The 13,335-nt window shown below is 45.8% G+C and overlaps 1 protein-coding gene across 1 annotated transcript in view; it reads right to left on the bottom strand.

Moving 5' to 3' along the window:
- The window catches only part of LOC134910771 (vomeronasal type-2 receptor 26-like), a 213,943-nt gene that overhangs the window by 90,338 nt on the left and 110,270 nt on the right, over nt 1-13,335 (bottom strand). The window contains exon 4 of the mRNA XM_063919155.1: nt 11,698-12,258. Within this exon, the coding sequence (XP_063775225.1) occupies nt 11,698-12,258 (561 nt within the window). The remainder of the gene's footprint in view (nt 1-11,697; nt 12,259-13,335) is intronic.

The following is a 13,335-nucleotide window of genomic DNA, read 5'->3' as shown; positions in this document are numbered from 1 at the left end:
GACTCGTCAGAATTGCCAGTGACATGGCCTGCAGGACTATTGGCATTCCTGGGGAAGGAGGAAATTGACACTGAGGGAGTTGGTGGGGTGGTTTGCGTGAGCTTGGTTACAAGAGGAAGGGATTTACTGGTCAGTGGACTGCTTCCGCTGTCACCCAAAGTTTTTGAACTTGTCACTGACTTATTATGAATGCGCTGCAGGTGACGTATAAGGGAGGATGTTCCGAGGTGGTTAACGTCCTTACCCCTACTTATTACAGCTTGACAAAGGGAACACACGGCTTGACACCTGTTGTCCGCATTTCTGGTGAAATACCTCCACACCGAAGAGCTGATTTTTTTGGTATTTTCACCTGGCATGTCAACGGCCATATTCCTCCCACGGACAACAGGTGTCTCCCCGGGTGCCTGACTTAAACAAACCACCTCACCATCAGAATCCTCCTGGTCAATTTCCTCCCCAGCGCCAGCAACACCCATATCCTCCTCATCCTGGTGTACTTCAACACTGACATCTTCAATCTGACTTTTAGGAACTGGACTGCGGGTGCTCCTTCCAGCACTTGCAGGGGGCGTGCAAATGGTGGAAGGCGCATGCTCTTCACGTCCAGTGTTGGGAAGGTCAGGCATCGCAACCGACACAATTGGACTCTCCTTGTGGATTTGGGATTTCAAAGAACGCACAGTTCTTTGCGGTGCTTTTGCCAGCTTGAGTCTTTTCAGTTTTCTAGCGAGAGGCTGAGTGCTTCCATCCTCATGTGAAGCTGAACCACTAGCCATGAACATAGGCCAGGGCCTCAGCCGTTCCTTGCAACTCCGTGTGGTAAATGGCATATTGGCAAGTTTACGCTTCTCCTCCGACAATTTTATTTTAGGTTTTGGAGTCCTTTTTTTACTGATATTTGGTGTTTTGGTTTTGACATGCTCTGTACTATGCCATTGGGCATCGGCCTTGGCAGACGACGTTGCTGGCATTTCATCGTCTCGGCCATGACTAGTGGCAGCAGCTTCAGCACGAGGTGGAAGTGGATCTTGATCTTTCCCTAATTTTGGAACCTCAACATTTTTGTTCTCCATATTTTAATAGGCACAACTAAAAGGTAAACAATGGAGATGGATGGATTGGATACTAGTATACAATTATGGACGGGCTGCCGAGTGCCGACACAGAGGTAGCCACAGCCGTGAACTACCGCACTGTACTGTGTCTGCTGCTAATATATAGACTGGTTGATAAAGAGATAGTATACTCGTAACTAGTATGTATGTATAAAGAAAGAAAAAAAAACCACGGTTAGGTGGTATATACAATTATGGACGGGCTGCCGAGTGCCGACACAGAGGTAGCCACAGCCGTGAACTACCGCACTGTACTGTGTCTGCTGCTAATATATAGACTGGTTGATAAAGAGATAGTATACTCGTAACTAGTATGTATGTATAAAGAAAGAAAAAAAAACCACGGTTAGGTGGTATATACAATTATGGACGGGCTGCCGAGTGCCGACACAGAGGTAGCCACAGCCGTGAACTACCGCACTGTACTGTGTCTGCTGCTAATATATAGACTGGTTGATAAAGAGATAGTATACTCGTAACTAGTATGTATGTATAAAGAAAGAAAAAAAAACCACGGTTAGGTGGTATATACAATTATGGACGGGCTGCCGAATGCCGACACAGAGGTAGCCACAGCCGTGAACTACCGCACTGTACTGTGTCTGCTGCTAATATATAGACTGGTTGATAAAGAGATAGTATACTCGTAACTAGTATGTATGTATAAAGAAAAAAAAAAAACCACGGTTAGGTGGTATATACAATTATGGACGGGCTGCCGAGTGCCGACACAGAGGTAGCCACAGCCGTGAACTACCGCACTGTACTGTGTCTGCTGCTAATATATAGACTGGTTGATAAAGAGATAGTATACTCGTAACTAGTATGTATGTATAAAGAAAGAAAAAAAAACCACGGTTAGGTGGTATATACAATTATGGACGGGCTGCCGAGTGCCGACACAGAGGTAGCCACAGCCGTGAACTACCGCACTGTACTGTGTCTGCTGCTAATATAGACTGGTTGATAAAGAGATAGTATACTCGTAACTAGTATGTATGTATAAAGAAAGAAAAAAAAACCACGGTTAGGTGGTATATACAATTATGGACGGGCTGCCGAGTGCCGACACAGAGGTAGCCACAGCCGTGAACTACCGCACTGTACTGTGTCTGCTGCTAATATAGACTGGTTGATAAAGAGATAGTATACTACTAATATTATATATACTGGTGGTCAGGTCACTGGTCACTAGTCACACTGGCAGTGGCACTCCTGCAGCAAAAGTGTGCACTGTTTTAATATAATATTATGTACTCCTGGCTCCTGCTATAACCTATAACTGGCACTGCAGTAGTGCTCCCCAGTCTCCCCCACAATTATAAGCTGTGTGAGCTGAGCAGTCAGACAGATATATAATATATATAGATGATGCAGCACACTGGCCTGAGCCTGAGCAGTGCACACAGATATGGTATGTGACTGACTGAGTCACTGTGTGTATCGCTTTTTTCAGGCAGAGAACGGATATATTAAATAAACTGCACTGTGTGTCTGGTGGTCACTCACTATATAATATATTATGTACTCCTGGCTCCTGCTATAACCTATAACTGGCACTGCAGTAGTGCTCCCCAGTCTCCCCCACAATTATAAGCTGTGTGAGCTGAGCAGTCAGACAGATAATCAGATATATATAATATTATATATAGATAATAGATGATGCAGCACACTGGCCTGAGCCTGAGCAGTGCACACAGATATGGTATGTGACTGAGTCACTGTGTGCTGTGTATCGCTTTTTTCAGGCAGAGAACGGATTATAAATAAAACTGGTGGTCACTATCAGCAAAACTCTGCACTGTACTGAGTACTCCTAATGCTCCCCAAAATTAGTAAATCAAGTGTCTCTCTAATCTATTCTAAACGGAGAGGACGCCAGCCACGTCCTCTCCCTATCAATCTCAATGCACGTGTGAAAATGGCGGCGACGCGCGGCTCCTTATATAGAATCCGAGTCTCGCGATAGAATCCGAGCCTCGCGAGAATCCGACAGCGTCATGATGACGTTCGGGCGCGCTCGGGTTAACCGAGCAAGGCGGGAAGATCCGAGTCGCTCGGACCCGTGAAAAAAAACATGAAGTTCGTGCGGGTTCGGATTCAGAGAAACCGAACCCGCTCATCTCTACATCACACTTCCTCCCTGCCTTCCTCCTGCAATTTCCCCTCCTAGCTCAAAAGCCTGCACTAACACTATGCCCGCTCTATCCCTTCCATACAAATTAATATCACGTCAATGATACAGCAACCCTGATAATCTCATTTGCCTCTCTCCCTCATACTCACACCCCCTATCCTATACCTTTTGGAATGCTAGACAGAGGCGTAACTAGGGGGGTGCGAGCAGGGCACGTGCCCTGGGCGCCAAACAGATCCTGCAGAGGGGGGCACCCTAACAGCATATCCACTGAAGAGTTTTTTTTATTTTTATCCCCACCGCTGGAGGATTCCTTCACCAAACATACTTGCAGGCACAGAGATCTGCATTGCTGGGAGCCCTCATTTTACTGACGAGGCCGCGGCCGCCCCTGTGGCTGCTGCTGGATGATGTGCGGGCCAGCTGTGGTGCGGGCCGGCCGAGTCCCCCGTTGAATGGAGTGTGCCGAGCGCTGGATAGGGCATGGTGCGTTCTCCCTCCCAGCTCACTTACAGCTGCATCTCCGCAGCCTCCCGGACTTTCAGGCTGCCGGACGTGGTGAGCTGTCGGCGGTGGTGCTCTCCCCAGCCAGCCTCTGCCCCGGGGATATGGCTCACACAGCTTCAGCTCCGCAGCCTCCTGCACTTTCAGGATGCCGAAGGTGATGAGCTCCCGGGCTGCGGCGGTGCTCTCCACAGCCAGCCTCTGCCGTGGGGACATGGTGGCCCTGCTGCTGGGGAATGTCTGATTCAGGGTGGCCAAGCTGGGGATGGTTGCTGCCGACCTCAGCGCCGACGTCTGGAGAGGGGCCCTGAGGCACTGCCTGGAGACCAGTGGCCGTATCACCAGCCAGGTCTGTCACATGAGTGTGCCTCATGTATGTAATGTTTGTATCATGTATGTTGTATGTAATGTATGTGTCCTGTATGTATCATGTACTGTATGTGTGATGTATATGATTCATGTACTGTGTGTGTGATGTATGTATCATGTTTGTGTGTGTGTCATGTACTGTTCACTGTAGGGATCTCTAAGGCTCCCTGTGAGGGGGCTACTCAATATGTAATAATGGACTGTGGGATCTGTTATTGTATATAACACCTGTGTTACTTTACGGTATAGCTCATACACACACGTAACACAACACCACATACACACACTGACACACCGACATACACACACTGACACCTATTTATACACCGACATACACACACTGACACCTAGACATACACACGCTGACACCTCTACATACACCGGCTGACACCTCTACATACACCGGCTGACACCTCTACATACACCGGCTGACACCTCTACATACACCGGCTGACACCTCTACATACACCGGCTGACACCTCTACATACAATGACACCTATGTATACACACGCTGACACCTATGTATGCACCTACATAGCAACAGAGGCGTAACTAAGGGGGGGTCGAGCAGGGCACGTGCCCTGGGCGCCTTGGCAGGCCCAGCAGAGGGGGGCACCACCGGCGGCCAGGGCATCATGCACACTCGCCCCCGCTTGCCCACACTGCCTCCGGCAATACAATGAGTCAGTGTGACTCATTGTATGCCACTGTCAGTGCTGCGCCGCCCGCCGCCAGAGTGTGTGCGCGTGTCGCACCGCAGCCAGCTGGTGTTCAGCTCCCGGACAGAGCGGGAGGAGGTGGCGCTCTTCCCTCTCTCTGCCCGGCTGTGTCCATCTGCTGGGTTGACGGGGAGCAACGGGAGCTGTGATCTGGGTCTGGGTTGGCGCTGAGGAGATCGTACGCACTGGAGCAGCAGCAGTCAGGTAAAGTATGTTTTAGAAGTGGACGGGGGGGGTGCAGTTAGCAGTGTGTGTAGATCTGTGGGTGGGTGTGTTTATGTGTGTGTGTGTATGCACAGTGTGTGTGTGTGTGTGTGTGTGTGTGTGTATGTATATATATATATATATATACCCCCCCACACACATACACTGTGCATACACACATATATACATCTGCACGCACGCGAGGAAATGATGGCGGGTGGGCTGAGCTGTGCGGCCAGCCACCCAAAACGGACTCTAAGTCAGACTCCGTTGTGGGTGGCTGGCTGCACAGCCCAGCCCACCAGCGGTCATATTCTCACGGTGTGACATCAGCACGTCCTCCCTCCCTGCTGCCGCTGACTGGAGCCCCAAGGACCGCTGGAGGAGGACATAATGGTGGTGACACTGACAGTGTAAGTATATTTTCTATCTGTGTGTATATTTATGTGTATGTGTTTGTGTATAATTGTGTATTTCCTGTGTGTGTATGTGTTCCATGTATGGGTTCTATGTGTGCGTATAAGTAAGTGTATGTGTTCTATGGATATGTGTGTGGTGTGTGTGTGTGTGTGTGTGTGTGTGTGTGTGTGTGTGTGTGTGTGTGTGTGTGTGTGTGGAGAAGTGCCACCACTTCGACCAACATGTTGTTCAAAGTGGCGGCACTTCTCCACAGACCCGAAAGTATATATATTTTTTTAATTAGCAGACAGCATCAGCACATAGGAAGGAGGCCCTGGAGGACTCACGCCTGCACCTGTCACCGGATCGACCACAGCCGTCCGCGCTGAGTGGAGAAGATGCCGCAGAAGAGGAGTCCAGCCAGCCGCAGGACTAGGGAAGGACATCCAACCTTCAGTGGACCGGTACCCTGCAGCAAAGGAGGAGACTGACCAGCGACGGGAGCACCAGCAGAAGACCCCGGCTGGCTTAAAGAAGACGGCGCGGAACAGCGGGGAGGACAGCGCAGATTGGGATCCTGCAGCAGGAGAGAAGATCCCCCTTCGAAGCACAGCAGACCACACTGAAAAGGGTGCATCCCCGGTGCGGGTGCTCTACATCCCGGGTTGCGCCGAAGACTTGGAGTGTCGGAGGTGGCAGAAGCGCCGCAGCTTTGGGTGAGAAATCGCTGCAACCCTTCAGCTGCTAAACTCTGCAATTTGTCAATTAAGGGGGTAGGCTTCCTCACCACAGTGCCCCACAGGCCATGTAAATTAAGGGGGTAGGATCCCTTCACTCTATAATGTGAATCTTGGCTCATCCTGTGTCCTATAATGTGAATTTTGGCTCATTCTGTGTGCAATAATGTGAATTTCAGCTCATACCGTGTGCTATAATGTGAATTTCGGCTCATACCATGTGCTATAATGTGAAAGGGGCACCAGTATTAGATAGTATAAGGGGTCCTACTACACAGAAGGACACGCCCCTTTTTAGTGGCCACGCCCCCTTTTCCGGAGCGCGCGCGCCTACGACGCGCATAATTGCAAATTTCACTTTTTCATTCCACTTCAACCACTGCACCTACAGTACATCTATACATACACACCCTGACATCTTTATGTACAGTGACACCGTTCTTTTTTTTTTTTTTGGGGGGGTGGGGTGGGGTGGGGGGGGGCGCCATTATAGATCTTGCCCTGGGCTCCAAAAACCCTAGTTACGCCTCTAATGCCAGATCTATTTGTAACAAACTGGTCCCCACCCATGACCTTTTATCTCCAACTCCCTGCATCTCTAGGCCAGTACAGAAACCTGGATTACTCCCTATGACACCACTTCTCCTGCTGCTCTCTCTGCTGGGGGCCTCACATTCTTACATACACCCTGACCTGTGGGGCGGTGTTGTTGGGGTCCTTTTACCCTTTAGCTACTCCTACCATTTCATCCCCCTAGAATGGTCCCTTATTTTTTCTACATTTGAGGTCCATTCTATATGCCTCTTTCAACCTGTCTATCTACAAGTAGCTGTCATTTACCACCCCACTGGCATGCCCTCCAAATTCCTTGACAACTTTGCTTCCTGGCTTCCTCATTTCCTCTCTTCTGACATTCCTTCCATTATCTTAGGCGACTTCAACATCCTAATTGATATCCCATGCCTCTAAACTCCTTAACCATACATATTCACTTGGTCTCTTCCAGTGGACCTCCTCCCCCTCCCATGTGAATGGGAGCTCACTGGATCTGGTCTTCACTCACTGCTGTGATATTTCTGATTTCTCCAACTCCCCATTTCCCCTCTCAGACCACCACCTTCTCTCATTTAACTTATCTCTCTATGCTACTCCATCTCTATCTCCTAAGGCTACCATTACTAAATGTAACTTTGAGGCTATCGACACCACTTCCCTATCCTCCCTACTCAACTTCTCTCTCCTGTACTACTGTATCTATCTCATGCCTTGAACAAACCACATCCTTATACAGTGCTTCTCTTACTTCTGCTCTTAACTCTGTCGCTCCACCAACCACTATTCACTATTCACCCTCGCACATCAACACCTCAACCCTGGCACACCAAATGCACCAGATATTTGCAAAAATGCTCTTGTACTGCTAAGCAACAGTGGAGGAAATCATACTCTATGGCAGACTTCCTCTATTTCAAATGTATGCTCTCTTCTTTCAGTGATGCCCTTTCCCTCGCTAAACAATCATACTTCAAGAACTTCATATCCTTAAAGTCTTCCGACCTCCCGATCCTCTTTACCACTATCATCTCCCTCCTCTGACCACCCCCAATTCATCTCCCATCCTCACTCTCTGCTCTTGACTTTGCCACTTACTTCACATCCAAAATTGAATCCATACATCAGGACATCACATCCCAGCAAAGAATCAGCATCCAGCCACCTCCTTTCCCTAACTACTCCTTCCCGTCCCTCTTACCAACTCTGAAATCTTTCTCCCATGTATCTGGTGAGGAAGTCATGGCCCTCATCTGTTCCTCACCCCCCTCTACCTCCCCACTTGACCCTATTCCCTCCTGCCTCCTCTGCCACCTCTATCTCCCATCTTGCCCACCTCCTCTATCTCTCCCTCTAATCAGGCATTGTCCACATTGCCTTCAAACATGCACTCGTCTCCCCTATTCTTAAAAAATCTTCCCTTGTCTTCCCATCAGTCCACTCCACTGAAACTGCTTTCCCAAAAGTCTGCAATGATCCTCCTTTCTGCTAAATCCAAGGGTCACTACTCATTGCTAATTCTCCTTGATCTCTCTGCTGTTTTTGACACTGTGGACCACCCTATCCTTCTGCATATCCTTCGCTCCCTTGGTTTGCGTGATACTGCCCTCTCCTGGCTATCCTCCTACCTCTCGGGCCATTCCATCTCTGTCTCTTCTCATGGCTCCACCTCCCCCCACTTCCACTAACTGTAGGTGTACCCCAAGGTTCTGTTCTTTGTAATCTGCTTTTCTCTCTCTATACATCCTCTTTAGGTGAACTCATTAGCTCTTCTGACTTTCAATATCATCTCTATGCTGATGATACTCAAATCTACCTTTCCTCCCCTGACCTCTCACCTGCTCTTCTCACTCGTGTATCCAACTGTCTCTTCCTGGATGTCCCAGTTCTTTTTTAAACTTACCATGTCTAAGACTGAGCTGATCATCTTCCCACCCTTCCGCACAACCTCACCTACCACAATCTCATTATCCATTGATGGCACTACTATCTCCTCTAGCCCCCAACTGCACTGTCTTGGAGTAATCCTTGACTCCTCCCTCTCCTTCAAATCACACATTCAGCACCTCTCACAAACCACTGAACCATTTATCTCAAAAATATTTCCAGGATCAGACCTTTTCTTTCCCAGGATGCTACTAAGACCCTTATCCACTCACTGGTCATCTCCAGACTGAACTACTGTAATCTCCTCCTTACTGGCATCCCTAATACTTACCTCTCTCCACTCCAATCTATCCTCAATGCTGCTGCCCAGATCATCTTCCTCACCAAATGCACTACATCCACTTCCCCTCTCTAACAAGACCTTCACTGGCTCCCCTTCCTCTTCAGAATCTATTTCAAGCTCCTCACATTCACTTACAAAGCCCTCACCCACTCCTCTCCCAGTTACATCTCTGACCTTATCTCCCTTTACACTTCTGCCCGTCCTCTTCACTCTGCTAGTGCACACCGCCTCTTCTGCCTGCTGATTACTTCCTCCCACTCCTACAGTACCTCCAGGATTTTGCACATGCTTCTCCCTTTTTCTGGAATTCTCTACCTCTTCCCCTCAGACTCTCCACCTCTCTACAAAACTTCAAATAGGATCTCAAGACACACTTCTTCACCAAACCCAGCCATCTCTCATCCCAAGCCCTCTGTGGCCCATGCTCACTTTATCCTCCATCTGTGTCACCCCTGTCTGTGTGCCCCTCCTCTTTAGAATGTAAGATTTCATAAGCAGGGCCCTCTTCCCTCATGCACCTTTACATCTCTTACTTATCCTATCTTCTTTTCAATACCCCCTTTTTGATGGCACCAATTCCCTCGGTTTTCTGACACCCTGATACTAATTTCAGTGCTGTTTACTGATGCAGCTATGTTTATATACCCAGTACTTGTCTTTTATTGTATTGAATTGTAATTCACTGTCTTATTTTTTTGCATATTTGTTTACTCTGTAATTGTGCACTGCAGATCCTATGTGTTGCCATATAAATAAAGGATAATAATAATAATAATAATAATAATAATGATAATAATCTAAAATACTGTCTTTTTTATTCTCCTTTGTCTAAATTATCTTTTTGTGAATTGAAATATTGAGCCTTGTGTAATTCATTGTTTTATTAAATACATTCTTTTTTTAATATATTGTGCTGTGTCATCCCAGTATACATCCAGGGACTGCAGCTGCTCCATCTATCTAGGGACTGCAACTGCTCCATCCATCTAGGGGTGTTCTGTAAGTCCACCCAAAATAAAAGACTTTAAAAAAAAATATGTTGTGCTGTATGCTCCCAATATACATTCAGGCATACTCCATCAATTTTAGGGTGCTGTATCCTCAGTTCAAATTCTTACGTATAACTTGTTTTACTATTTTCGTAAGTCTTATCACTATATGGTGATCAATTCAATTGATATTTTTAATAATAATTATAAATTAACTAAATTGAAATTATATTAATATAACTAACCTTCTGTATGTCAAAGAAATCTTAGAGGAACAGAATAACAATCCTAATTTGAATTTTTTTTTAACTGATGATTAGCGAACCTTCTCCATGTCAAATATATCTTTGAGGAACAGAAGAAGTTGATCCTCATTTTAAAATAAAATTTAACATTATTACAGCATTTAACAATATATTTTTAACTGCCAAGTGTTTGCACCCACTGCTGTCACTTATCTTAGTCATCCAGTTTCCTTATTGTGAGCTGTGAGGTGTTCAGAATAGACTGGAAATGAGTGGTAATGGATGTTATTGAGGTTACTAATACTGTATGAACAAAAACATCTCCAAATTGTGTTATTTTAGCTGTTTTTATGATTTTTCAAAAAATCTAGATCCAAATCCAAAACCCAGAAGGGCTGATTTGACAAAACTAATACAGATCCAAAACACGAAGAAGATTCATATCCAAAACCAAAACACAAAACACAAAAAATGTCCCGGCTCACACCCCTATTTATATAACAAAAGTGGGCCTAATACAGACCTGATCACTGTGCTGCAAATTTGCCGAAGCCTGCGATCAGGTAGATGACGCCCAGGGAGAGTGAAAACCCACCCCATGCAAGTGAGCGAATGCATGCGTATGCCATGCAAAAACTTTGCTAAGCAGCAGACAGCTGCAAATCCATTCGCATCTCACACACCATCTAATGATTTTTCCAGCCTGTGCAGTCTGTGCATAGCCCAGGACTTACTCCTACAGCACGCTCCTGCCTTTGAGTGTCTCACTTGTACACACAGACTCACACTCTCCTGAGGCACAGTGGTCGCCGGCTCACATTCCGGCTTCCAACACCTCCTGCTCCCCAGCTCACACACACACTGCTAGCACCTCTGGCTCCCCTGCTCACACACATTCTCTGTCTCCGAGCACCTCTGGCTCCCCGGCTCTCACACACTCAACCCAGGTCACACACGAAGCAGTGGCACTTCCTCCCGCTGCGTGTACTTGCTCGGTCCCTGGCTCACACTTACATCATCACCTTCAGCTCAGCATCCTGCACAACCACGTCCCCCTTGTGCACCTCACACACTGGCACTTCCAGTCTCGGCTCACTTCCGGATTTGTGTCAAAGTCCCGAACTCTGTCCCACAGTCCCAATCTCCGTCCTACAGTGTGTATGTATAATTTTTATATATATGTATATTTTACATTTTTTTTGTCATTGTAGTAATAAATTGAATATAGTTACCTGATGTCTATAGCCATATAAAGGAGGTATTTTTTTTGAAGACTCTTCCCCTAAGTACATGTGCATTTTATGTAAAGCATGGGCCATGGAATAAACTGCTTTATATACTTGATCAGTCAGTCCTGTCATGTGAAAGACACTAAAATCTTTTAAATGTTCCTTCCCAGTACAGTTGTGCAGTGATATCCCACATATTTCACTATATACTTTATTTATTTTTCTATCCCTTGACAAACAATTCCTCCATCTAAGCCAAATAACTTCAAGTAACTTGTCCTCCGGGTGATTTATGGTCTGGAAACTGTCATAGAAACTGCTCATGTCCAGCATTGGGACAGATGAAGGTTGAAGCACCAAACTTCCATTAAATATATCCATGTGATGTTCCAGTAGAAATGGGTTTAAGGCAAATGTCGGACCAAACACTAGAGTCTTATCATTGATGACTTCTCTCAAAGCTGCTAACAAATCTGCTAAATATGAAGAATATGTCCCACAGAGTATTATAACCTGTGCAGATGACTTTCTGATAATATCAGCTCTCTTTTTATTCTTCTCATATAAGATATCTAAGCTGGAAGGCTTTATTTTTATTATGTAGGCCACACAGATACTTGTGGAAGTCAGATGTTCTGTCAGAAGCTGAATTTCTTCATTACCACTGTCATCATCAGAAGCCAAAACTCCAACCCATGTCCAGCCAAACAACTCGATCAGACCTGATATCACAGAAAAACTGGCCCGGTCCCATTGTACTGTACGGTAGAACGTTGGATAGAGGTTGCGGTCACTAAGAATATAACTGGTTCCTCCATAGCTGATCTACACAAAGATACATTTTTGAAAGAAAGAAATTAGTTTTGAAGATGTTCTAACATGATGAAATAGAGGGAGAACATTACAATCTGTCCCTTAAAGACCTCTACGTCCTGAATCTGTCATTGTTCTAAAAGCATTTTGACTATGCAAAGGGAGTCATCCAACAATAACAACAGCTGTTTGATATTTTGGTGTACAAATGTTGCACACTGTATAGACTTCATGCAGTGGATTGCTGACCCATTGCACATTATAAGCATGTAATGGAGCTTTAAAATCATGTACTCAAATTTTGTGTGGATAATATTATTATTATTATTATTAATTATTATTATTATTATTATTATTATTATCATCATTTGCAAATATTTATACTGATCAGACTAACAGTATAACAAAGAAAGTTGGGGTTGTGCAATATCCTGCCCAAACAATTGTGATGTAAAGACCTGTATAAATGATAGACAAACTGTACTAATGTCAGTAAGTACTGTTTTCTACAGACAAATATGGAACAAACCACAAAGGAATCTACTGAACATTAAATTCCAATGCAGAACCTGTAGTCCATGTAGCTGAAAAATATATAATATACTCCAATCCAACTGGCAAATGTTTCACTTTCATGAACCTATAGTATAAGTGTTTCAGGCTCCTCTTATACTGGGAACAATTCTGTGACCACCTAGGCTCTCCTAATATCAATAATATCCCTACTCATTGTTGTGGCATGCTGGACTGATAAAGCCCGTTTCTGCATCAGGCGCTGTTGTTTTATGGCAGTGCATTACTCACTGGGACTCTCAGGACATGTTCCAAGCCATAAAAATAATAAATACTGTTTTCTTCATGTGGAGCTGGCACTGCAGGGACACTGTGGTCATCTTGCCTGAAATCAGCTGACAGCTGCACAACCAATTCAAGTCCAGATCCCCTGCACATGACTTCATAGACCTATCAGCTGCCAGGTCTCTCTATATACAGTAAGGCTCTGTCTGGCCATTACTCATTGCCAGAACAACTTCTGCTGTATCTTGCCTGCTATTTCCAGTATTCAGTATCCAGAGTTTGGTTCCATGG

This window comes from Pseudophryne corroboree, chromosome 4 (assembly GCF_028390025.1).
Source record: "Pseudophryne corroboree isolate aPseCor3 chromosome 4, aPseCor3.hap2, whole genome shotgun sequence".
Taxonomy (NCBI): Eukaryota; Metazoa; Chordata; class Amphibia; order Anura; family Myobatrachidae; genus Pseudophryne; species Pseudophryne corroboree.
Note: the sequence above shows the minus strand (reverse complement) of the source record. Positions and strands in the feature narration are given on the sequence as shown.